This window comes from Falco naumanni, chromosome 13, assembly GCF_017639655.2.
Source record: "Falco naumanni isolate bFalNau1 chromosome 13, bFalNau1.pat, whole genome shotgun sequence".
Classification (NCBI taxonomy): Eukaryota; Metazoa; Chordata; class Aves; order Falconiformes; family Falconidae; genus Falco; species Falco naumanni.
The window spans coordinates 27,308,040-27,335,751 of NC_054066.1; the positions used below are offsets into that span (position 1 = coordinate 27,308,040).

The 27,712-nt window shown below is 41.7% G+C and overlaps 1 protein-coding gene across 1 annotated transcript; it reads left to right on the plus strand.

Moving 5' to 3' along the window:
• Positions 1–15,191: 15,191 nt before the first annotated feature.
• Positions 15,192–24,710, plus strand: NMD3 (NMD3 ribosome export adaptor). The gene is made up of 15 exons (XM_040613468.1): positions 15,192–15,281; positions 15,574–15,708; positions 16,149–16,245; positions 17,265–17,345; positions 17,747–17,875; positions 18,414–18,504; positions 18,680–18,758; positions 19,066–19,162; positions 19,426–19,543; positions 20,200–20,345; positions 21,010–21,122; positions 21,783–21,855; positions 22,363–22,469; positions 23,344–23,414; positions 23,843–24,710. Exons 1-15 carry the CDS (start codon positions 15,238–15,240, stop codon positions 23,974–23,976), a joined length of 1,515 nt encoding a protein of 504 aa, XP_040469402.1. The 5' UTR covers positions 15,192–15,237; the 3' UTR covers positions 23,977–24,710.
• Positions 24,711–27,712: the final 3,002 nt, after the last annotated feature.

Here is a 27,712-nt window from a genome sequence, read left to right on the forward strand (position 1 = left end):
AGCCCCTCCAGGCAGCCTTTACCCAAGACTATTAAAAAAAAGCTTCCCAGGGACCTTTTCCCGAGTGGCGGTCTTGCACAGCAAACAGGGATCAGCATTGCCACCAGTGACTCTGCACATCTAACAGGCCGACTTCTAAGTTATTTTCATGCACACCTTTTATCACATGAACTAAAACGCAAAGCTTCCAAGAGGGTAGCAGCAGTTTATAGCTCAGAGGATCATCAGTGGGATACAGACATCTCCAATGATCAGCTGCCAACTAAACTCTGCTTATGTGAGCAGTGACTAAATGTGGTGCTAACTTATTTGAAGCGTGATATTCCCAGTCCTTTTCATACCCCCAGAACACCTTACAGTGGCTCCTGCCTGACTGCTTACTCAACAGAAGAACGAGAAAGCTCTATTTCCATCCTTTCTTTTGATCTTTCTAGAAAAGACTGGCAAAACAGTCCCAGGCAGCTGGCAGGGATGCACTGCCATTGCTTTTCCCACACATCTTCACGGCACCTGGGTTCAAACCAGTCACTTGTAGAGACAGGCCATCATCTGAGTGTCTGACTTCATCTACATGGAATTCCCTGAAAAATGAGACATTGAGTTTATGAAGTTTTGAAATCTCAAGGATTTTTAAGTACAGTGGTGTTTTCCTGAAGTTTTATTATTGCTGTTATTTGGCCATAATTTAAGATTCTTACATTGGATGCAAATTCAGCAAAAAAAAATTATTCTTTTCACTTACAATGATTCATACACAGTTATGGTTAAAGGTAAAAAGGCCCTAAAGGTTTTATCAAGTGAAAAATGTTATTAATATAATTTAAATAATCATTTTTATAAAGGCTCCGTTTTAGATAAACCTTCCAAAAGAGCAAACAGCAATAATCAAGAGCATGCAAAAACTAAGGTGTGAGAAATGTGCCTCCACAGAGGTACCTCTTAGAAACTTGCCTACAACTAAAATTGTTATGTAAAGGGAAATCACTCCAATCTCCACGGCAGGAAGTTTCTGCTGCAAAGGACAGATGTTGTCCTGATATTGTACGTGCAGAATTAGCCCTGCCCAGCGAGCACACAGCACATACCAAGGAGGACTGTGAATACGATGCATTGTGTCTGCCTCCCTTCACCTCTTACCAAGGCAATGCTCCATTTCTAGAATTTAATTTCCCTAATTACTAGGAAAAAAATAACCCAACTATTTAAGCCACTGTAAAAGAGGTACAGTAGGGTGTAGTAACAACCAGCAGAACCATACAAACTGCAAATCACACTCACACAGCCCTGGAATGTGCGTGCCGGAATTGGGACAATTCTCGCAGATGGATTACTGCACTCTGGGGCAGAGATGTGGACAAGTGGCAGTGTGCCAGGATGAGCATTTGAATATTAAAGCAGAAAAGGCTAATTTCCAAATTAAATATTACTGAACTTGTCATAATTTTCTCATAATCACACAAAAACGATCAATGTTGCATCAAAAGAAGCGCTGTCCTCTCACAGTGCACGAGTCAACCCATACCCAAGTAATTTTAATTATTTACTCCTGAAATACCAAACCACAGCTATAACATCAGCAAGTTATCTTACCACAAACTGCTTCTTGCATGGAGCCCATTTCTCTCTGGTAACTCCAGAAGTCTTCCTAGCCAAGATAAGGCAACAATTCATTTATCTGGACTCCCTTTGTGCATCTGGGTATTGACAACAGCAGAGTTCAGTGATAAACCATGACAAAGATAACCACCCCCTTCTGGAGTACTGGTTACCTTCTTGAGAGACAAGAAAGCATGTGGCAGTGGGGTTACAGGACAGCAGGAGACATCAGCTTCTTGTGTCTCCCTGCCCCACGGCCCCGCCAGCAGCTTGCCAGTCCCCCCGAGAGCTGTGGCCGCATCTGGCTCGCCCTCCTGGGAAAGTGACTTTTGCTGCTGTTGCTGTCCCAGATGGGATTAAAGGTTGTCCAAGCAGTGCGTGACCGTTGTTTCACACCCCTCCTGCTTTGAAGAAGTTTCTGCTGCTGACATTAATCCCCAGAGGAGGAGGAAAACATAGTCCCATCTATTCCCTGAGATCAGCATAGGGCACACCGCATGAAAAAGGGTGCGCCCCTCCATCCTACCGCCCCATGGCATTCCCACACCCCCTCCTACACTTCCCAAACCAGGTGGGCTCCTCATTATTTCCAGAAGGATTGTGGGATGTTCTGTCAGACAAAGTAGATACAAAATCACAACTAAAAACCAAACCTATCTCTTTTGCCTGCTAAATTACTTGGTGCTTCTTAGCTTGCACTAAGCTCTCCAGCTGCCTGGAGAACTTTCCGGCACAAACCTTGAAGTACCTTATTCTGATCGTATCAGTACTTCCCTCCAAGCCAAGCCTGATCAGAAACTCAAAAAACGGGTCAGCCGGAAAGACAGACTCTTTCTAAAAAGTGCAGATCACCAGCTCCTACAGCCACAGCAAACTTCACCCACCATGCAGCCCTGCTGCAAGCTTGTTGCAGTCGAAGGAATAAAGGGAGCTGAAATTGCCAACATGTTGTGGTAAAATAAACCACCTTAAATCTCAGGAAACTGAAAATTCAGCGTACTATCAGTGTCTGTCAGCTCACAGAGGATGTCAGATGCCTGTACCATTCCCGAGGTCCTCCAAAGGCTAGATCCAAGTGCACAGCAACAGCACAGAGCTTGTCCCACAACTCCAGCAGCGAGAGCTGAAATGAAAACCCTCTCCTTACAGGAAGGAAGCCTGAACTAAGTAAAGACACTTTGGTCCAAAACATGATCAATTTTGTCCTTAATTTCTTTATTCCTTAAAGTAAGCAATATTTGGCCTGAATTTGAGGGAGTCCAAGTTATGAAAAGATCCGCAGACAACTTATACGGAAACTCCCTCCCTGTAAGGCTATGATTCACAGGCGGAGGTAGGCATTAACTCTTGAGAGTTCATACTTCTCATCATTGGTGTCTGCTCCACCCTTATTTCAGAGGCTGCTTTCAGCAGTTGCTACATCAGGACAGCTAAGAGCTGATAAACTCTGCTGATTCTAGTGTTTCAGCACAGTCAGCCCCAAAGTGGGGCTGTCCTGGAGCTGTTACCAGGATAACTGAGGTCTCCTTTAGAGTAAGAGCTAGAAATAGGCTGTAGAAATTGTTTCATGTGGCCCAATATAAGCTATAGCCCCCCTCAATTGCCAAGATACATCAGTCTATGTTTAAAAGTGAAACTAAAAAAAGATGCATGCATACCTTTGTATCAAAATATGTATCCTACTGCTAAGACATGCTCAGGGAAAAGAAAAAAAAGCCAAGAACCAGGACAAAGAGGAGAGTGGAAATATCTGTATGGAGGAGGATAGGGTAAATCTGGCAAGTCTGTATGAAAAAAAAAAAAAATCAGATTCTGCTTTGCTTACAATGACTGAGCAAAGAGGGAGAAGGAGAGGAAACGAAGGTAAATTGTGGCAGCGTTAGGAATAGACATATTGTCAGCTCCTATCTTTGCTTCATAATCATGGAGTAGATCAGAAATATTTCATTGTTTGAAGGTCATATTCAAGGGTAAGTCACATGCCATGAATCTGATCTTTAGATATTAAAAAAAATAGCAGGAAGAGAAAATGCAGGTAAAATGTACATCATGGAGTATTTGACACAAAACAAGCAGGGCCAGGCTCAGAATAAAGCACCCTAATGTCAGAGAGGGCTGTAATAGGATTGCAGCAATGTAATTAAAAATGGGGTGACAAGGCACAGCAAACAGCCTCACCCATCAGCCTGGCAGAGGAAAGAGCTTGTATCAGTTCTTTGCATTTTCCACAGCTGCAAATTGCACAACAAGAGATGCCTGGTAGCGCATATACATAATTATCTGCCAAATGCACAGAGACTGAGTGATTTATGAAGTAACAGCTGGAAAAAAGATTGTAAACCAAGTAGACGCATCCAACTCCATATGTGCTGGTGCCTTGCCCAGGGGAAGTACAGGACATACCAGATATTTCACTCAAGATAAATAATACTCAGATGCCAAGAAGCCCTCTCCACATCACAGATGAATACTTTTTACTCCCCTTTCCAATATTTCTCCTCACATGAGAATAAAAGGCACAACTTGATGAAATCCACTATTGACGTGCACATACCTACATCTAGTGCTGCCCCTGCTGCCTCACAGAGTGGAGAAGCATCAAGAAATGCCAAGTGCTTCCTGTATTGAAGCCTTTCACATCTGGCTAGACATGACTCGTGCTATCCAATAATCTGAGTACTTTGATATCCAAAAGCTCCTCCTTATGACAGATACATTTTGGTGGCACCAGAATACCTTAGAGCCCCATATGCAGTTCAGTATCAACTTCCTATTCAGAATTACTGTGCCCTCTAAAATCCACTCCATCCAAACATTCTTATCAGAATGCAGAGCCTGGGCATTGAAGCACTGTTATTGCAGCAGCCCTGGGTACATGGCCTGTTTTTCCCAAGAAATCTTCAACAGCAAAACTAGCATCACTGAGGTCATCTTTTATATAAATGCATATACTCCTAAATAAATCATGAGCTGCAAGCATTCATTTCAGCTTTGGAAGTTTCCACTCAAAACCAGCTGTCTACAGTCAGTGCCTTTATATTAAAAGTCTATCATACATACAGAAAGTTCCAGTTTTGCAATTTTATAGCTGAGCAATACCTACACAGACGTCTTTTAATAGCAACGTGTTGGATCTCCATGTTGTGCATGTGCCAGCAAGATGGGAGCGGTGCAAAGAATATTTCAACCCACTAAAATTGCAACACCTCTCTCTGAGAATTTGCCTTGATGAATAATTATAAAATGCATATACCATCATAGAAGACTGTCCCAAGGGGAAAAAAAAAAAAAAAAAAAGAAAAAAGAAAAGAAAAAAGCCAAGAAAGACTGCTAACTGCCATTACATATATCAAACCTGCTACTTCAGCAATGTCCTAGGCTACCACTGGAAAGGCGTCTAATGCTAAAATATTCAAGTGGCCTGGTGGAGCCCTGGGTGGACAGAGTACCTTGTCCTCCTCCTTTTTCCTGACTGTTTATGCAATTTTCATTTATCAGTCCACACTTACTGGCACAAATTACCTACAGTCACACAGACTAGTTCTCAAGTTCTTTCTGTCCCTTTGAATTGGACTATTTTGCAGTGCAGCCCTGCCTCAGAAGACACTTCCAGTGATGCAAGGTTGGCATAGTAACTGCTGGAATATTACCATAGTTTACTGAAGAAGGCATCAAGCCTGGACAAAAGCAGAGCCACTCCACCTCTCCCCCGCTGCACTCCAGAGAAGCCATGCCTTACAGCAGACCTCAGGCTGCTCCAGTCTGGTGCAAGGCAACTCATCCGGTAGCGTAGTCTTTGATCACCTTCCTTCCCTACCCTTTCCAGTTGGCTCCACATGGCCCCCTGGCAAATCTGGATCATTGTTTCCATTTGTTTTATCTCCATTTCCACCACCAAAGTCTCCTTTCACAGAATCACAGAATGGTTGGGATTGGAAGGCACCTCTGGAGATGACCCATTCCAACCCCCTGCTAGAGCAGGCTCTCCTACAGCAGGCTGCACAGAGCCGCGTCCAGGAGAGTTTTGCATGTCTCCAGTAAGGAGACCGCACAGCCTCCGGGGCAGCCTGTGCCAGCGCCCTCTCACCCTCAAAGTAAAGGCATTTTTCCTCGTATTCAGGTGGAACTTCCTCTGTTGCAGTCTGTGTCTGCTGCCCCCAGTCCTGTCGCTGGATGCTACTGAAAAGAGCCTGGCCCTGTCCTCTCAACACTTGCCCTTACTCCTCCTTCTCCCCTATAAACTATCAATCTTCCACCCACATCGAAACACGTAACTCCTTCCACGATGCTCCTGGCCTCTGTTTGACCCTCAAAAGCAGTGATGGAGGGAAGATAAGCAGTGCACATCCCAGCCAAAAGACAAGGGATACAGGTTTGTTTCTAGAGCAAGTTCACTGAACTGTTTTTTGGCTTCTTTTGTCTGGTTTGTCTCCAGCCAGCTCAAGCAAGGCAAGTCTAGGAAATGTCAACATCACCCATAATATTTATGTACTGGTTTTTGACAGACACAATGTGCAAGTGGAAAGCAAACAGCTACTGTACAATAGTCTCCAAGATCCCTATCATGTTCCAATGAGCAAATATTTACCTTTTTAAAACAATTATTTCTTCATCTGAGGTTCAGGTCTAGTGCATCCCAGTACAGGTAACAAACATACCAGTACTAAAGCAACACTTCCTGGCTCCTGTCCACACTTTTCCTTAAAACTCAATCTCTGCCATAGCTGTTCCCCAACCCAGGTAAAGAGAGCTGAACTGAGTAACAAGACCCATCACAATCTTTTACACCAAAAAAGAAAAACTGCAAGCTAACAGTGCCACACTACAACTGTCACTCCTCTTTTAAAGAGGAATACTTTGCAATCTCGGGAGAATAGCTAAGTATTAAAATGCAATGGGGAATTAATTAGCAAAAAGAGTTTCTCTGACCATACAGCACATTCATAAGACAGCATAAAGGCTGCGCTGCTGAAGTTGTCCTGACAATAAACTAAAATCTTGGGGGGTTGTGATTATCAAGAAACAAGCTGTGATGTTTGATAAACACAAAAAGGGTGACAGGAAGCTGTTGAAGAATAGAAATTAGCATGAGGAGGATTTTCCTTTGTAATACGCAGAAGAAGATCCTGTTTCATGACTCTAGGATGTCTTTTTGTTCAAGCAGCTCAATTCAAGCAACTTCCTAGTTTGGCTTATTTCAATTTTTAAAAGGCTACTAAGATAAATTCACCTGTTGCTTATCCCACAGCAGACACAGCAGTGATTCTTAAAGGGCTTCAGGAACTGAGAAAGCAGAGGATACCCTGCAGTGCAAAACCGCTGCGTGCACCCACCGCAGTGCCCCTGCCTGCGGCAGCAGGGCTGGGTTCGCACAGCCCCCGGCCGGTAGCCTGGGCACCCCTGCGAGAGGCTGCTGCGCTGGCAAACACCGCACAAGCAGCATGCCCTGCACGGGGTCAGAGCCTTCCTACATGCCAGTTTCCTGGAACACATGGCTTAGTCACAAGGAACCCAAACCACGGCTGTGTGTGCTGCCACGAAGCTCCCGACGATGCAACGCACGGGTTTTATCTACCAATCAGCTGAAAGTGTCCAACACGCCGATCTCTGTTGCGAAGCTATTCAAAAGAAGTTTCTTCTCGGCTCTCTTTGTTCCTGCCTCTGAAGTTCAACAGTAATAATGTTTGTGGCTCATACTATAAATTGGATTGCTAATTGGATTCCTCACAAGGAATTGAAGAACTAGGCAAGAACTGGAAAATAACTGGAGCATTATCTCAGTACATTTAGTGTAGATTATCTCACAGAAAGCAGCCCCTGCAAGTGTCATGTCCCAACGGAATTAGCTAATGTTATTCCTCCCATTCATACTGCTCCTTGGGACCATGGAAGGAAGACAAGTTGGAACAGCAGTACCTCTGCTGAAGCACAGCTCTGCCAGCTCTGTGTTGTTGAAATGACTCGTATGCAACTTCACAGCTGCAATCCAGAAAGGCAACGAGAGCCCTTCCTTCCTAAAGGAACAGGCCACTTGGCAATGTCTGATTAAAACCTCAACCAAATGCAAAGCTGCACAGGAGAAACAGCAGAGAAGAGCAATCCTCCAGGGAGAAGATGTGAGGACACCCCTCCTGGGGCTCATGACGCAGGGGCAGGCAGGAGGCCCGGCTGTACATGGGGGAAGATACCTCCTGGTCAGCGAAGCACCTGCTGGTCCCTGCTGGGAGCTAGATCTGGGTCATACTCTATTTGGAAGCTGGGAGTTACTGCCCCACACACAAACCAGGCACAATCTGTTCCTACACAAGAATACCTCCTACAGCTTCGAGAACTGCTGGCACAGCGAGCTGCTGCCTCCATCCTGCATCCTTCAACAGCTCACTTGGCCACAGCCCTGCCTTCGGTTCTCCACTCAGAGTACTGACTACGCTTCCATTATTTGCCCGCTCTCTGAAGGGAAACCACTTCATTCCTCCAAATTATTACTTGGTGCAATGGGAAGAAGAGTAAAATTTCCAGGAACGTATCCATGGCCAGGACCTCAGTAACTAAAACCACAGACTAGTGTCACCACGATCCCCTTAAAAAATAAATTTGATATCGGTAAAGATCATAGAGGTGTTTCATAGTTATTATGCAACCCTGCCTGTGCATCCATCTGAATGTTTGTTAGTATTCTTATACAGTCACATGAGGGTGTTTTTATTAATTTGTGACTTGGTGGTGCTGCCTGTCCTAGGAGCTCTGCACATTGCTTTGAATCCCAAATTTATTTTACAGTGAAAAAATAAAATAATCATAAAACGTGTTTGCCTTTGTTCTTAAATCCTTGAGAGTTTTACATTTAAATTAACACAGCTAGTGAAAACAGTAGCCCAGACCAGAACAAAACCTGTTTGTTGGAAGGTCAGAGCAGAGCTGACTGGTCAATAGGTCCCAGAAGCTCCACTAGTAGCTTCACCACCTCCTTTCCTGGATACAGTTTACGTGAGGGAATAGTGACCTCAGGTGTCTGTTAAATTAATCACAGGAATATCTTTCCCATTAATTTCGCGTTCTATGCTTCTTCCATTTATTGACGTTTCTACTGAAAATTAAGCTGCTGTGAGCCAGCTGTTCTGGCTGGCACGCCTCCACGAATGCTGTCCTGCCTTTTCTTGCCTCAACACTCGAGCTTTCATGCAAACTACACACAGCTATTTACCCAAGGGCCCAGTCATCTGCATAGAAGAATGACAGCAAACCTGTATTAAACCTGTCAGATACAGTGTGCTTGCTTTCCTTACATATCACACAGGTCCTTTCAATGCTGCAACTTTGGTATTCTTTGGAAGCTTGGGGACTAAGCAGTACTTCTAAAGATCGGATACAAAATCTATTACAAATCTTAGGATAAACTCATCTTGACTTGCATATGAGTTCAGTGCCATTCATAGAATTCAAATGCTGGTGTGCACATCAGTTAAATATTTGGATAGCTTAATGAATAGAAATGAAACAACACAGCACAAGATCAAGTAGTGTGCTTATGGTAATGGATTATACAGACCCTAAAGAATATAACAGTAAGAGCAGAAAACTAATACATACCATAAATATAACAGTTAATACTCATTGAAAGATCAGAAAAGGGAAAGAGAAGACATCAGTGCAAACTGATATGCTTTTCCACTAGGTGTAAGATTCAAGCAAATGTCTAAATGCACCACACAGCTCACTACTAGCAAAAAATATCGCTTCTTTTCTGTTTACACTTCTACTGGCTTAGAGGTGTGAATCCAGTGGCAAGGACCATTCCTGGTGCAAAGGACAGGGTCAGGAGATTCCCCACGGGACAGCAATAGGCAAAAAAAATATTTTTCGTTAGTAGCCATTCACACCTTTAGCGGCAGTACCCATCCAGAAAAGGTTTTTCTCTATACTGTCTCCATTTCTACAAATCATTCTGATGACTGGTTTCTGGATTAATGGGATTAAAAATAATGTTTATTGAAATATATGTACCTCTTGCAACAGATGAATCGGGGTAAAATGACACTTAAAAAATTGCCACAGCTGTTGATAGCGATAAAATTAATGCAAGAGAGAAAAGGCTCATTCTAGGATGTAATAAAGTATATAGACTGATAACTGAATTAATTATACTGATGACTGAATTAATTATACAACTGCCCTAATTATTAGAGTTCTATAAATGAGATGGGTGTACTGTACACACTGTCAATTAATAAATTCTGTATTTCTACATGATGCTTTTTATACATATTTTAACTCATAATTTCTGATTCTGTAACTGAAATTAGAAGAAACTGAGTTATATAAATAAAACCTCACTGTACAACCTTCGTCTGTGCCCTCAGTCTCTGGAGAAACTACATGGACCTCAACATATTTCAAAACAGTCCTGCACAAAGGCAAGATGCACAGGACAGAGAAGCTTGTAGGACCTGGGCCACTGAAAAGCAGGGCTTCTGCTTGCCCTTTCGTGATTACTGCAGCGTTCAGACTGATGCTACGGTAATGCTGTGCCTTCCCTATTTGAACAAGCAAGCTCTGCGCAGACACAGATGCAGAGGCTTAGCAAGTACACACTTCTCAAACCAAGTGTTTATTTGCCAGATGCTCTCATCCTACCCTATAAATCCAAACGGAAAAAAGTGACAAAACATTTAAATCACTCTATATCTCCAAATTCTGCAAAGAAAAAATGTAAAATAAAAACTTATGCACACTGCTTACTATACTTCTGACCTTAGGGAATCCTAAGGAGTAATTAACAACTCCATGCAACCAGTCATACTCTGAAATGCCCATGCAGTTTTAGACCGCAGCAGTCACAGAAGGGGGAACAACATTTTTCACCCCTCACCCCTTCCACCCTCCATCATGAGTACAAGAGTAGCTGGTGGTGGAGACCTGACAGCTTTATCACCCAAGCTGCCAGAATTTACAAAGCCTCCTTTAAATTCACAGCAGTGCCTGTACATCCTCTTACAACTCCTGCAGCTCCTGGGTGAAAAGGGAAATTAAATGGAGCTGTGAAAACTGAAATGTCCTGATGAGTTACCATCTTGCACTTTAGATAACAGCTCCAGAGATATTTGTAGGGAACGGAAAAAACACTCAAGGCCTCAGCTCACATTAGAGGTATAATTCCTGTAGGTTTTTTCCCAAGAAGGTAAGCAGTTATTGCCACTTTCTTACTTCTGTCTCACATATGCCATTATGCAGCACGTGGCTGTTTCAGTGAGAATGAATGAAAATGAAGCCAACAGCACACATGCAGCAGCGCATCCAGACTGGCTTGAAATCCAGCCCCCACATCTTTCTTTGGCCTGTTTAAAACAGCAACTGGGCACACTCAGTTTTCTTCCTGCCCTACGTTCCACTCTCAAATCCAATTTTTCTGTTTCCACGCTATAGTTTTATATGACTGCTACAAGTGTGACTGCCCCACATATGTACAGAACAGTGAAGAATCACACAAATGTACTTACGCACTGTTTTCTTCGAACCTGGGGTCTCCTTCTGTGCCTCTTACACAGTCCCTTCGTGGCTGGTAGGGCAGTAAGGAAAAGGCATGTCTGGTTTTGAAGGCACACCAGCCCTGTCAGATATCCCGCATGGCTCCTTTGAGTCTGGCTGCAGTATCAGTAAGATGGTAACTAGCATACAATGGCAAAAATACTCTGCAGTCTTCCCAGATGTAGTCTATTATTTTAAAAGACTGATCTGGACTACCACAAATCAAGCTGCTGTGGCTCAACAGGTCTGGAAAATACACCCATGTCCATCATTTTTTTCTACAGGCATTATCATAGACATGTGGCAATCATATGCTAAGAAGAAATTGATAGCCTACGGGATTAATACTCATGCCCACGCAAATCTGACCCTCTCTTAAATGATTTGCAGCATAAATGATTTCCTAAGATGTCAGATCTCTGGCTAGTGCCAGCCTATAGTAAGTAAGGTCTTACCCATAAACCCATTCCTAAAAACGCCTCCAGTTTAGAGGAAATATCAACCATCTCAACAACTACAGTAATACCGGCTTTTCTTTGAATACTAGATCCTCACTAGGAAGAGATGGTGAAATCTTTCAGCCCACATCCCATGGCCAAAGTCCACATAGTAAGTTCTGACATCCAGACCTACCCTTGCTAAAGTGCTCAAGGAATTCTGCAGTCTGCTTTTTATCTTGTTAATTGTGTACAAAAATGTAAAATCTTTCAGAAGCACTGCTAAGACTATAGCAATATTTTGACAGTTTGAAACAAATTTTACTTGGATGGGTGGAAGTCAGAGGGCAACAAGAGCTTACAGAAGCAATACAAAGGACCTTGACGACTACAAAGAACGTAGCTCTGATAATAACCGGCAGTAGACGGTGGCCGTGCCTTAAGCTAAGGTAGTGTTTAGTATATTAGTGTCGCAGCACTCTCCAAACTAGCCAGCTACAACAGGTCTTTTACAATCACGTACCAACACACTCTTCATGCCAGCCCCTCTGCTGCCTTCTCCTAGTCTCTCCTCTTCCAGGGCGCCTGTTCTCTTTCTGCTTCTTCATCCTCTCTCTTCCTCAGCTGCTCTCTCTCCCTCGGCTGCCCAACCTCTTAACAGAACCAGCCACAGCTGCACCTTACCTACATCAGCCAACCCAGCACCCCTAAAGCCAGCCCACAGCTGCATATTACCAATGATAATTAACCCAGCTTCATTCTTCCACAATTCCCCCCCTTTTTTTTTTTTCAACATTTCATACCTTATGTTTTTAACAATCACTACAACCTTTTTACAAATAAATTTTTCATACAGTCCTCTATAACTCCTCTACATATTAGCACCAAAATAAAGCAGAGAAAACTGCAGTTGAAAATATATCTGCACTGGAAACACTTAAAGTATTATTAGGATCAAATTCTCCTCCCAGCAACTTCACAGAAGATTGGGCTCCCATTAATGGCAGGCTTTGTCCTACCCCCCTTGCAATGTGAGACTTGCCAAGTGACAGCCTGGAATTCACAGGAAGTGTATTATTTCATAAATCAAAGACACCAAAGATTGAGTGAGATTGAGTGATTCATCAGGGCTTGAAAGTAAAAACTCTATAATACCCACTGTGCAGCAGGGGTTCTGAAGAGTATAGAAATGAAACTTCAGTGCAGGGGAACACTTTTTTTTTTTTTTTTTGCTTTTTCCTTTCTTATTTTTAATATAGTCCACAGTAAGAGTCCAGGGAGGTCTGCAAAGAAACTTAATTTCAAAGGAACAGGAGTAACAGTCTGTGAACACAAGCAGCCCATCAAAGAAAAATGTGCCAAAGAAGAAAAAACAAGTCAGACAGCTCGACAGCCTGTGATTTTCAGTCCCCAAAGCAACTTTAAAGCAATCAAAACAACTCTTCCTTTCCATCAGGTTATTACTGCATTAAATAAGCCACACACGATGTGTTGATGCAATTCAGCTCTACTCTTCTCCATCCTAACTATAAACCTGCAGAAAACAGACGCTGACCCACAAACATAACTGACAGTTCCTCTTTTCTAAAGGGAATGGTTGGTTATTGTACACCACGAATGGAATCTAACCCAAACAGATTGTACCAACACCTTCTCCTAAACCAAAGTATTACACAACTCTTCATTAGTGAATTACAACGGTGTAGTTGGCAACAATCTCACCATAAAGTTTTTTTTAGCTTTGCAGGTAAGCTGTATTAGCAATAGTCTGTGGAAGAAAGGTATTTGTTGTCCTGCTGTTCTCCCCTGGGGAAACGCAAAGCCTCTTTCTGAAGGGGAAGTAACGATCAATCCTTCAGAGAAGGTAGATGGGTGGAGCAGAGAGGAGAAACTTGGTGCTGCTTACTTGGTGCCAGGCTTGGATATTTGGTATTTAAGCTTTAACTTACACCTTGAAAAGACAGCTATTAATTGTTTTGAATCAGGCAGGCTGGAAGGGACTTCAGGAGGTTTGTCGTCCTCAAGCTCCTGTTCGAAGCAGGGTCAAATATGAAGCCACAGCAGGTTGCTTGGTGTTATAACCAGCTTAGACTTGACACCCTCCAAGGACAGAGACTGCACAACTCCATAGACAACACGCTCCAGCTCCTGACTGTCCTCATAGTGAAGTTTTTCTTCAAACCACTCTGAATCTTTCTTGTTTCAACTGACACCTATTGCCTCTTATCCACCCACCATGCACCACTGGGAAGAACCTGGCTTCTTCTCCTCCATGACCTCCTCATGGGTCAGGGTGGCCCCTCTTAGGTTCCCTCAAAGCCATCTCTTCTCCAGCCTGAACCAGCCCTGGTCCCTCTGCTCCCACCCCGGGGGGAAAGCGCTCCAGCCCTGACCACCGCAGTGACTGCTGCTGAACCCACTCCAGTTCATCGAGGCTTTTTTTGTACTGGAAGACAAGCACCTGTCTGGAAAGTGAACTCTGATTATTTATTATTTTGTAAAATATTACTTTAAATTGTCTCAAAATCCAAAAAGGCTTTGCTAAGAACTTCTGAAAAAAGGTCAGCAAATTATCGCCAGCAGTTACAGTACCGTCCTGTTATTCTGCTCTGGAAACTGCATCCTTCCTTCAGAAACTCGCAGCGGCCAGGGGCCAGTCTCACAGCGAATTAAAGGTATCTAATAATTATCACGGTCTGATCCTTTATAGATCAGTGACAAGATGAGGACTCTTACTCATCCATGCCTGATAACGATTTCAAATCAACACTGAATCCCCAGCTGGAGTAGCTGTGTGTTTCTTCATTTACAAGCACCTGCACCATCATACAACCTATCGTATATAATCTATAATCTGTATCTTCTGCAAAGAAAAGTGATCTCGTTGCTCAGACACAGGAAGGCTAAACAAGGGGAGAAGCTCAGGAACTTTGGGTTTACCCATTTCCACAAAGTGATGAGAAGCTGCTAGCAGATGCAAAAGGTAGCTAGTCAATTCTGAAGCAAACGATAATAGTTTTTTCAAAATCAGTAATTAAAGTAATAAAAAGTTAATGACAAGCATCCCCATCCTTACTCTTTCCACCAAAGTTGCAAATTCTTTTTACAATGCACTTAAAGTTAAGTATTTGGAGACGCTCAGCCATAATCGACACACAGGTTGAAACAATGATAAAACTGCTTCGAAGCAAGTGTTTCTTGAAGATAAATTAGCAGCAACCTGTAAGAATTAATTAGTTGAAAAGGGCCACCCCTCGGGTATTGCTGACCACACCAGTTCACCCCCATTTCAGCGGGATCTGCGGATGTGCAATACCCCTCCAGTTAGTCCCCATGCTAATAAATGATGCAGCACATTTCCATGAAGAAAAAAAAAATAAATAAATCAGGGCATATATCTATCGGCCATGGGAAGAATACAAGAAGCCGCCGAGGCTGTCCCGTACTCCCGCCATTTGCTGCAACAACAGCAGCGGGGGAGGGAGGCGGGTGGCTCAAATCTCACGACTTTTAAAGAAAAATGAATTAATGTTTCAAGCTGTGGTTACGGCGCGACGGGCCAGCATCGGCCGCACCCCGCCCGCAGCCGGGGCCGCCATCTTGCGGCCGCGCTGTCCCGCCCGGCCCCGCCGCCCCCGCCCCTTCCTCTGCCGCCCGGAAAGCGGGCCGTGCCGCCGCCATGGAGTACCTCCCGGGGCCGGCGGCCCCCGCTCACGGCAACATGTAAGCGGTCCCGGCGGTTGGGCCCCGGGGCGGCGGGGTGCTGGGGGGCCGGCCTCCGCGTTGCTGCGGGGGCAGGCGGCCGGGCGGGCACACGCCGCCGCGGCGGGGGGAGGGGGGGGGAGGGATGGGAGGCGCACACACACACATGCACACGCGACTCTCCTGAGCTACCGCTTTTCTTAAAACTGAAATTAAAAAGCGTACGCGTACCTTCGGTCGTCACCGGGGCTTCCCGCAGCTTTCGGTCTCCGCGGCGAGATCTGTGACTGACTTTCCCTCCCTTCTCTTCCAGCCTGTGCTGCCAGTGCGGCGTGCCCATCCCGCCCAACCCGGCCAACATGTGCGTGGGCTGCCTGCGGGCGCAGGTGGACATCACCGAGGGCATCCCCAAGCAGGGCACCCTCCACTTCTGCAGGCAGTGCGAAAGGTGGGCGGCCGGGACCCCCTGCCCTGCCCCGGCACCGGCACCCCCCGCCCCCGCGTCGGGCCCCCGCAGAGGGGCGGCGGGAAGCGGGGCAGCCCGGTGGGCCCCGGGCCGCGCCTGCTCTCCGCGGGCCTCTCCTCAGCGCCTTCGCCGGTGTTTTTTGTTGTGGCAGTAGAAAGGTTTTGGTGTGTAGGGTCTGGAAGATTTTAATGAGTGAGATTATGGCATTTAAAAGTTTAAAAAAAAAAAAACAACACAGGCAAATTTCAAAGGAGAGCAGTAGAAGCGTGACTGCACTTGGAATGTATGGATCCGAATGCTGAGGGAGGCAAGAATTGTTGCCACTTGCTTGATATTAGAAACTTGGGGAATAACTGCTCATCTGACTGGTGTAATTTGCTGAAGCGGCTTTAACGTGCTGTAAAATGCTTCCTGTGTCACAGGTACCTTCAGCCACCAGGAACCTGGATTCAGTGTACCTTGGAATCAAGGGAGCTTCTTGCTTTGTGTCTTAAAAAACTCAAAGCTTCACTGAGCAAGGTGAGTAGCCAGTCCTGGTGGTATGTCATAGCATATCTGTTGGCATCACATAAAGGCCAGCTAACTTACACAGTTCAGTTCTTCTGGAGCAGCTGTTTGTACCAGTGCAGAGCTTATCTACTGATTTATATTAAACACAGAGAATGACAATCAGATCTCGGATCACTCTGTACTAGAATTTTGGAGGATTCAGTAAGGACAGGCTCAAACAAAAATTCCAGGCATACTGAGGAGGCCCTTGCAGTGCAATTCTGTGACTTCAAAGCATACAGTGTACTGCACAGCTGTTACTGTATGGATGGGAGTTGAGCATAATTAACCAAAGGAAGCTAACATTTTTTAATGCACTTGAATTTTACAGTTTTCTTTTTATACATTTTGAATTTTTTTTATATAATACTTGTTCTTACTGGTTTATGACAGTATGAAAGAGGGTTGCAGAGCTCTATATATGGAAGTCACATGCTCTAAGCTGAATAAAGTATCTCTTAGTTTCAGAATCTTACCAGAGGAAAAAATGTGAGATAGCGTTTTAGGTAAAAAAATATTGTTTTTCTACCGCAGGCATCACAGTTGGAATTAGATTGCCTTACTGAGCTTCTTACTATTGGCTTAATGCTTAAATATACAAAATACCTTCTGTTGCATGCTCTTAGTTTTAGAGGTTAAACAGGCTTTTAAGTCCTGAGGAAACCATTCTATTCAAATTCATCACTACATGGCATACGGTGATACTGTTGAATAGTGTTTTCGGTTACTCTAGTGTGACAGTCTGAGGTTGCATTGTCATTATTTTAGGTAGATCAGACTCTGTGTTCTAACCAAGCATTATTAATTTGGTTTGGTATACTGTTGCATATGTTTTTAATTAAGGTTATTTACTTCTTCACTTGGTTGAGGAACTGTGAACTATACCAGAAGCTTGTGCTTTGTGGTAGTTAGAGCTAGCTGCGTGTCCTTAACACGTTACTAGTACAACTACTGGCAGCAGCTGAGTTCTTGTTCTTTCCCACTGGCAGGTCCGGTTGATTGATGCAGGGTTTATTTGGACTGAACCCCATTCTAAGAGGCTGAAGCTGAAATTAACTGTTCAGAAGGAGGTAACTGGCATACGGTTTTCTGCATGTGGTTTTTCAAAAGTTTTTATGGCAAACAGTATGATTTTATTTAATTTTTTTATTGTTGTTATTACATTTTAGGTAAGTGTTTCTCTTTGGTAAAATCCAGCATGTGTTTACTGGCCTATCATGAAAGAAAACTGATTTCATCCTGCCTGGATTTTGTCATTGAAGTGCCATTACTCATGGTTTGAAACAGGTTATCAGCTGTTCCAGTAAAGCTGGGAAAATACTGCTACTATTTGTGACCCAAATATAGCTGTCTGTCATATAGTTTTAGTATAGTACGGAAGTTATTTCAGAATGCTGTGGTAAACTAGCTTTCTGTCTTGGACTAACTGTCGAGGACTAACAAAGAAACCTTTTCAACTTTTGTTTTGCAGGTGATAAATGGAGCAGTTCTTCAGCAGATATTTGTGGTGGAATATATAGTTCAGCCTCAAATGTGTGAAGACTGTCATAGGATTGAAGCTAAGGATTACTGGAAAGCTGTAGTGCAAGTCAGACAAAAGGTAGAGGCAATTTCATTCGTTCATGGCAGAACAATCAGGCAGACAAATACTGGATTATTTTCTGATTTTCTCAGAAGATGTACTCATGCTTGCACGCTGCCACAGTGATACATTTTGTTTTCAAGGCTGTGTTTTTTTTAACTGATCTTAGTTTAGGAAAACTCTGCTGTCCAGTATTGGTGTATGCTTTTTTAAGTGATGGCTGGCAGGAGCATCGTGTGTGAATTGCTGAGTATCCTTCTGTATTTTAAGGTAGTGTTAGAAACAGTGGGACAGATTGTTTATAAGTATTTAAATCTTCTTTAAAGAAGATAGTATCTCTAGCAACCAGCTGCACAGAAATGAGAAATGGAAGTGTTAAATAATTTGGTATAAATAGAGCACATCTCTGAAATCTTTTTGGTTTCTTGGAACACGCTTTGGACTGTTCCTTCTCTAGGTGATCTCTTCTTATAAATGTTTATTCTTCAGAGATCCTGCATTTGCATTAGATGGTTCTTAAGTAACCTTGATAATTTTATCTTTGTTTGGGTTTTAGACTCTGCACAAGAAGACTTTCTACTATTTGGAGCAGCTGATTTTAAAACACAGGCTTCATCAAAATACACTTCGCATCAAAGAAATCCACGGTAAGTGAGGTGGCTTGTTAGTCTCGAGGTGGAATAGACTGGCCTGTTTTGTATTGGAAGAACATGTGTGTGCTAGTAGCTATGTACAGATAAGCAGCAGATTACTTGGCATGTTTTGAAAAAAATCACAGTACTTGAAAAAGATATGTTCATCCAGCTTTCTTTTCTCTTTAAGATGGCCTGGATTTTTATTATTCTTCAAAGCAACAGGCCCAGAAGATGGTAGACTTTCTTCAGTGTATAGTGCCATGTAGGTATGTCGTTTACATTTATTTCCTTGAGTTCTCAAAAGCTTTTGGGAAATGTCTTTTCTCTTCTATTTTTCAAAAATTTCAAAAGTGAAAGTATAAGGAACTTGATTCTAGTTAAAACAGACTAAATCCCTTCTACAGAAGTCCCGTGTTTTCCACTTGGCCATTGTAAAACTAACTCTCATGGATTTTTCTGTTTCCTTAATTTTTGTATTTGCAGTACATAGCTATATACTTTCATTGCTGTACTTTGTACTGATTTTCTCCTGTCCTCATTGTTGCCTGAAGGCTCTTTTCTAATGTTTTGTAGATCAAAATCATCCCAACGTTTGATGTCACATGATATTCATAGTAATGTCTACAATTACAAAAGCACTTTCTCTGTGGAAATTGTTCCAATTTGCAAGGTAGTTTCTCTCTATTTCATCTTCAGGGTGTTGTGTGAAGTGGGTAGAGTTTGGTTTTGGTGATGGAGGCCTTATTTATTGTGTATTTGGGATGGGGAGGGGTCTACTCACCACGAAGCATGGAAAATGCAGATAGCAGCTGTCTTGAGGAAATACTGGGTGGAGAACTGAAAATACAAAGTTTAAAAATCTTATTTCAGATTTCTCTGAAGATATGAGTAAAAATGAAGCATGTGAGTAAATTATTTTCTGTTTGTTTGCAGGACAATGTTGTATGTCTGTCACCAAAACTGGCACAAAGTCTTGGTAACATGAGCCAGATCTGTGTGTGCATTAGAGTAACAAGTACCATTCACCTCATCGATCCTAGCACTCTGCAGAGTAAGTTATGGGTTCTTTTCTGCACTACGGCAGCATCTTGTTTTTTCTGCTGGCATAACTTCTAAAAAACCTTGTATTTTTAGACCTTAATATTGTAAATTTATCTGTACAATCACTGACTTAGAAATTTAATAGTGAACTAAGACGTAGCGCTCTAAGCTTGATTCCCTTAGCGTCCTAGGCAAAATGTGTGGGCTCAGTGTTAAGTTCTGGATGTTCTAGGTCTCTGTTAGGCACTTGCGTTTGTCAGGTATGTCCTTCTAAAATTACATGGTATCTTTTTTTTTTTTTTTTTTTTTTTCTCTGGGTTGTGATTCTAGCCACTTAGAGACCAGAAGCACTGTACAGTGATTGGTATATGCTGGTAAGCTTTACCAGCAAAATACCTCTGATAAGGATCCATCCAGGAAAACTATTCTTGTGAATAAAAAGGTCTGTGCTTCAGACACATGATACATGATTTGGCTGTCACAGATCAACTCTCACGGCATGAGTTTGCAATATGGGTCATGTCCTAAATACTTGTGTTAACAAATTTAACAAAATGCTTTTGGCAGTTGCCTTAATTTTAGCTAATGATTCCTTTTCCGTTTAATTTCTTCACGAGAAATTCTGTTCTTTTAATTGCCTGTGTTGGTGTATGGGTTTTTTCCCAGTTGCTGAAATTGATGGCAATACCTACTGGCGCCACCCTTTCAACAGCCTGTTCCACCCCAGACAACTGGAGGAATTTATCATTGTGGATATCAATAGGGTTCAAGAAAAGAAAAGAGGGGCAGGGGCAGGGGCAAGATCAAACAAGGTAAGAGTTCCTTTTTGATTCAACGTAAGAGTTCAGTCTGATTCAAGGTTTTGGGCCTTCCGCTCCCTCTGCTGCTCAGCTGAACTTCTGTTTTGAATCATTACACCTTGCAAAGTCAGATGTATCATCCTCTGTGTCTTGGCACTGGTAAAAACTCTCCTCAGGGTTTGGAGATTGCACAGGCGTTATGTGAATTCCATTTCCAGAAATTCTTTCCTGTTGAAGAGAACTTTACTTGTTACTATCATTATTAAAATTATTTTATATTGGCTTTGCCACTCTTCAATTAGTAATTCTTTTTATTGAAGTATAGGAGCATTTCTTTTTAATCAGAGTTAACGAATTGGTGCCAAATATTTTCTTCTCAATCAAAAGTTCTATGTGGTTGAAAGTTACATAGTTAAAAAAAAAAGACACCAAAAGGTGTCTAGTTACAGAAGCAACCTTCGTGGAATTACTGTGGAAGGTGGTTGACATGTCCATTTGCTTTTGTAAAGGTGAGAAATGAGGAGTAGCAAGCAATAACACCAGATGCTTCATGTAGAAATACAAGTTTAATTAGAAATGTAATTTAAAACAGTAATATAGCAGCACACATGTTCTAATAGTGCAGCAAGTTAAGCAGTGTTTGATTACAGGAGTGTTTTATTTTTCATTCCTCAAGCACACACTGGCTGAAGCCTGGGTACAGAAAACCTCGGAGCTGAATACAGATCGTCAGTATTTCTGCTGTACTCACTTGGGGCACATTCTGAATCCTGGCGACCTTGTCTTGGGGTCTGTTCTGTTTCTTTGTTTTTTTATTAAATCATTATTTAATGACTGGATTCTCTACAGCCTTAAGTATTATCAAGAAAGTTTTGAACTGTTCTGATTTCTAGATGAAATTGGCAAAAGGGATAGAATCTTTGATCTTGGCCATGAAGAGAAGGTCCTAATACAGGAAATTTTTAGCAGAAGTCATCTTGTGAAGAGGGCTGTTAGTAATAAGAGAGATGAAGTATTGACTTTAGAGTGGAGACTGGAATAACAGTTTAGACACAAATAGATGGGAGATTGATAGTGACTTGTATACAGCAGTGACTACTGTGAAATTTTTGTAAGATAAGGCAAATTAGGGGAGTCTCAATCGGGCTTAAACATGAATGTTATTGGAGCTGTGGTGAGCCTAACAGAACCTCAGTGGGTATTGCTGTTTGGGTTCAGGAGGCTGGGGGGTGCTGCTGAACAGAATTTGGTAACAGCAACTTCTAAGAGTTGTTCATAGTTATGACAGCTGCATATTGATGTAGATTTATTTCTATGTATGTTACTTGGAAATACTTCTCTTTCATCAGATCTGTAACTTACGCTATGGTCTCTTTAATACAAACATGTGACATGAGTTCAGTTTTGTAGGCTTACATGAAAGGGATAAAATACCTATTTTCATTTTAGATTCGACTTGGCGAACTGCAACTTAAATGACGAGTTTGCCAATAAGATGAACCCACACAATATTCCTGATGTGGTAAGACTATTTTCTTTCTCTGTACGAAGTTCTCTGCATTACTCAGAGGTATTAGGAAATACGATTTTATAATGACTACTCACTAGTTCCATGGTGCCTAAAGGAAGAGGGGATATTAATATTGAAACTTGAATAGCATCTAATGTTGAGAATTATTCTCTCACTTTAAATTTTTGAGTGGTGGTTAAATAGCACATTTACTTTAACTTCCCTTACTCTTTGTTGGTTTTGTTCAAATCACTGTGCACTGTGTGGTGAAAACTGTATTACGCCTCATTGTGTGCATGCCTCTTCAGGATGTAATCTGAAGTGTTTTGAAACTTCTGAATTGACAAATGCTACGTGAATTCTATAATAACTTTGGAGCGCCAGACTGACTACCATTTGTTCAGCTGAATTTACAGTTGCCCAAGTCTAGACTTGGGGGGTGTTTGGGGTTTTCAAAAGAGTGTCATCAGTTGCATTAGAAGGTATATTTGTGTAAATACATATTGTTTTTGACTGTAGGTATTAATAAAGAAGAGCTATGACCGTACCAAACGCCAGCGTCGCAGAAACTGGAAGCTGAAAGAGCTAGAAAGGGACAGAGAAGGCACGGATACAGACGATGAAAGGTTCAGTATCTGCTGTGAAGCTTTTAAGTCCCTTCTAAGGAGGATACTGTGCCAAGTCTAGAAATAATATTTCTCGGTTTTTGTTGAGCATAAATGCAGTGTAACACCTAAGTTGATGTGCTGATTGTTAAGGGGGCACAAGCAAACGCTGGTTTGTTTGAGCATGATGCTGGCTCGTAGGACAGGTTGCTATCAGTGCTCTTGGAAGAGCAGTATCTCCCTGCATTTTTTCCCCCTTCCCTAGTTCAGAAAGTGCTTTAAGCCTGACCTAAGCTGATCCTATCTTGACAGCTAAGTTTTCAGGGAACGTGGATGCTGAGGACAGCAGGCCAGGGGAAACAGACTAAATCCTGAAATCTGAAAGATAATACTGCAGGGTTTTCAGTTGCAAATTTATAATATAAAAAATAAAAAAAATTACTGTTGCAAAATAAAAAAAATTGGTTTTATGTTTTTCCTAAGAAAAGCATAAACAATGAGACAAGTGAGTAATACTGGAAGTATGTCTGCAGCTTACAGTTGGTGTCTGTCTAGCTAAAGGAACACTTATGTGAAAATATGCTGGTTTGTTCAGTGACAAAGCTGGTAACAGCAACAGCAGATTGTAAATAACATGCAATTGAGTAGAAAAAATTAGGCAATTAGAGTTAAATGAGGACAGGCAAGATAAATTATTTGGAAACTAATAGGTGATAATAAAAAAAAAAGGCAGAAAGAATGAGTTGGAAATGTAGGAGTGCTATCAGAAGGCACATCTGAAGGACTGCAGATTGCAGTTATTCCTTGGGGCTTTGTTTATTTCATTTTATTTTGTTTTATAAATCTGCATAAATCCGAAGGAAAAGTGAGTAAATGTATTAATCGTCTTTTACAGACAATACCAGGACTTCCTTGAAGATCTCGAAGAAGATGAAGCCATAAGGAAGAATGTCAACATTTACAGAAGTAAGGACTTTTTAATAATTTAATTGCACGTAACTAAATCATGACTATTTGACTGAAATATTTTTCCTAAAGTTGTGTATTTGTATTCTTTGAACTACTCATGCCTAGAACAGTGTGACATGATAGCTTCAGGTATTCAATGCATTTCCCATGCACTGAATGGATGTAGATGGGTTTTGTTGGTTTGCCTGTTGCACGAGAGAAGCGTATTTTCTCCCACACCCAAAACCTCTGCTGGGTGAAGGATTTGATGCATAATTCAGTGTCTTCTATGGGGGCATTTGGGATTGTTGGTTTGCTGTTTTATGGTTTGTTGGTTGTTCTGGGTGTTGGGGTTTTTTTTTTTTTTTCCCCTTCCTTCCTTGGGGTTGGTTTGGGTTTGGGGTTATTTTTCCTTTGCTTAGCTGTTTTTTCCTACGTGTTTTTAGATGCAGATATTCCAGTGGAGAGCGACACAGATGATGATGGTCCTCCACGAATCAGTCTGGCTGAAATGCTAGAGGATCTCCATATTTCTGAGGATGCCACTGGTGGGGAGGGAGCAAATATGATGACAGAATAAGAATAGTGCATTAGTCAGTGTAATTAATACTCCCTTGGTGAGGAAAAAGTACGCAAAACATAAGTAAACATTACAAACTGATCACATATATATGAAAAATCATGTGATAACTACCACTACACCCCTAAATAATGGTCCTGGATAAATATTTTATATATAATCTTCTAGAGAATTAGGAATTAAATTTCTGGTGTAAGCATTGCAACGTAAGTTCCACAGTCCCTCCTGTCCCCAAGTGCTCTCTCCTTGCAACTTCAGGGTTATCCATCCGGAATAATCATTGTCTTGCACTGAAGACAGCTGATAAGGAAGGATGCCCAGAGGGAGAGATGTTATTCTGGTTTGCTAGATTTGTAGGTAGACTACCTACCTACTGTTTATTGCTTCATTTCTTCACATGGGGAGGTTTTTTTCCTGTCTTAATCATTCTGGCAGAATGCTTTGAAGCCTTTTATGATATTGCTAGATTATTCCATAGAACTGTTTTGGGGAAGATCAAGAGTGTACCTTCAGATCCTTTGGTTAAGGGAACTCCATATATACATGCTGCATACACAAAAAGAACTTCCCTGTAAATTGATTGAAGATGCAGCTTTTGATCAGAAAGATTGGAAACTTCTGTTCAGTGTAATGAATACTGTACTGTACCCATGCCTGTATCTGTGGATTAAAAGCAATATGCACAATGTCTAATTAATATATCAGGTATGAACTATTAAAAAACTATACAGATATTTTTGGTCCATCATTTTTTAGTTAACTTTAAAATCAAATTTCGCTCTGCCAGAGGCCCAAAGAGGGACATGAGTCGTGTAGGAGGACATTGCATACTTTCATTCATTTGGGTTTAATTCACTTTACTGCACAAAGGTGGTTCAAAAGAAATTTTATGTGGGTATACATTTGATTTAACTGTACATGTGGAAGCATAGTGTAGCAAGAGTCGTCATGCAGCTGCATCTTTGTAACTTCAGAAAGAAATCTTCTGAAATAACTGGCATGTGTAAAGGAGGAAAATACTATTAATGTAAAGGTGAAAAAAAAATGTGTGGGTTCGTCAAACAGGGTAGTATTGAGTCCTTTTACCAAGGATGGGTGTAGCTCAAATGAGAACGCTTGATGTAGTTGTCACCACTTTTAAGAGAAATACACAGGGCTGAAAATAACACTTTTCCCCTGTAGTATCAGCTGAGGAGGTGTTGGAAGCACCTTTCTCTATTTCACCACACTTCACAGCTTTTCAGGGACTCAAAAGTTAAGAAATAATCAAGGACTTCTCAGAGTACAGCCCCCTGCCACGTGAATGAAATTTTTGCTTTTAAATGTCAGATTTTCACTGTGCTTCCATGCAGGTGTGAATTGGATTTCAGGCTTACTGCCCAAGCCCAAACAATACGCCATAGAAAGCAAAGATATTTTTGATTGTAAAAGGTGGAGCTAGGTTTAGTTACCAGTTATTCATAGTTTTGGGTTTTTTTCATTATTATTATTGTGGCTCACAATCTTGTAATATTTGTAAAGGGGGAAAAATGGAAATGTGGAAGGGCAGTTTTGATGTAGCAAAGCTCTAAGCCATCTGCTGGCATTGTTAGCAGCTCAGCCATCCCATAGTGCTGTCTTTTGCTGTGTATTTGTGTCACACGAAGCAATTCTGCTTCCACTCCCGGATGCTTTGTCATTTTTTTACTATGTATAAGAGCAGTTAAGAGAAATCCATAAAGCTGCTGAGAAATAAAAGTACAATTTATCTCACGACAGTATTTTAGTTCAGTATAGGGAAGGCATAAAACTGCTTAAAAATATTCATGAGAATGCAGCTGCATAGGTAACCTGAATTATCACTACAATAAAAATGTTTTATTATACATATTTTAACAGCAGCTATACCTGCCAGTCGCACTGGGGAGATGTAGATAAACTATTCTAGTGACTGTTGGGCCAAATCTGTGGAAACTGAAGAACTTTTAATTTGTAACCTGTAGCTAATGAACACATTCTATGCCTGGATGAGCTGTGTTTTGGGTTGTGATTTTTCTGACAGAGGTAAATATGATCAAGACTTTATCTCACATAGTTTGGTAATAAGGTTCCTGTTATTGGCAGGTGAAGGAAGGGTAATAAAAGCTTGGTTTAAACTGTACTTTTTTGATAAATCTTTTTCTTTCCTGTCTAATGTTTTCCTTCATGGTGTCTCTCAGTAATTTCAGATGTATTGCTGTCTTGTCTGTCATCCTGTTTGTTACTGGACGTGTCCCTCTTTCCCCTAGCTGTGGTCTGTTGCCAGTCTGTGTTAGGTTTCTAGTATCTTTCAGCAAGAGTCTTGTCTGGAAAGATCTCATGCTGTGGATGCTAGGCAAACAAGTCATAAATCTAAGTATATTGCTCAGCTTTTTGTGCATTTGTTTGCTAGCCGGTAACACATAGTAACAGCTCTCCAATGAGTGGGTAAGCTCTGTGTACTTGAAACACAAGTTAGTTCTAATTTTAGATTCTTGAGTTTACAGTGTCCCTTTAACATTTAAATGGTTGCGAGCCAAAAGAGGCTTAGATGGTGTACCAGCAAATGAAATGTTTGCCAAGGTCTTCTCGCTGACACCGGATAAGTAATTTGATGAAATGCACTTAATTCACAGTAGATAAAAGGCTGCCACTCACTCTGAAATAGTCTATCTTTGGAGTGAGCCACAGCTTAAAGCTCCTCTCCTTTTATATGTGTAAAAGTTGCTTCAAGATTTTAAGTCATAACTGATAATGATTAATTAGCACCCTGATTTTGATGCATTTTGAATTTGAAAAACTGAAAGCATAATGCCCCGCTAGTTTGCTTGGGAGAGGGGGGTTTGCTTTTGAGATGTGAATATATGCATGTGTGGGTGTACAGATTTGGCGCGGAGTATGTGTGATAGTGAGTACCAAGCAGTACGTATTGTAATTTATGAATAGCAACGCAGTGTAAAAGGATTGTCTGAAGTAGTTACATGATAGTTAAATTTGAAAGGCACTCGCCACATGTAGTTAGTTGTAAGTCTAAAAAGAATACTTTTTAAAGTATTTAAAAAAAAATAAAAAAATGCAGCCAGCTAATGAGATTCTGTTTCAGCAGAGAAGAGAAATCTTGTCTTTCAAAACAGCCAACATTTTGTTCTTTCAGAAGCAAGGCTTTTACAATGAGAAACAAAGTACGGCTCCATATAGCCTTTCAGCCTGTCACACTGACTTCCCTGGCTAGCAATAGTGGAAGCAGCTTAAGCTAATGGAGTTTCACTTTTTTACCCCACAGGGAATTACTGGGGGGAAGAAAGGAGGCAGAAAATGCAAGACTAGATCTAAACTTGGTGGGGATTTAGTGCTGAATTTGCATTTTGCTTAATGGTGAATCACTTCTTCGGGGTTTGGTTGCTGTAGTGAACAGTGTGCAGTAGCTCCCCTGAGCTCTTGATGTGTTACTGTGATTCTAGATCATTTTATTGAAATTCAAAGTTCTTGTATAAAAAAAAAATAATTTGTCATGGGAGAACTGCAGAACTTCTAATAACTGTCTGAAAGTTTTGTCCACAGAAAATGGTGGAGGTTATGTTGCATAAGTCAAACCTTATAGCATGAAAGCTGGAGGGTTGAGGGAAAGAAATGCACAGAAAGAGGTGAGTGGGTATGCAAGGACTACTTTTTGAAATTTTTTTAATAGAAAAAAGTCTTGTTGTATACTAATGATGAAAAACTTAAGGATGATCATTTC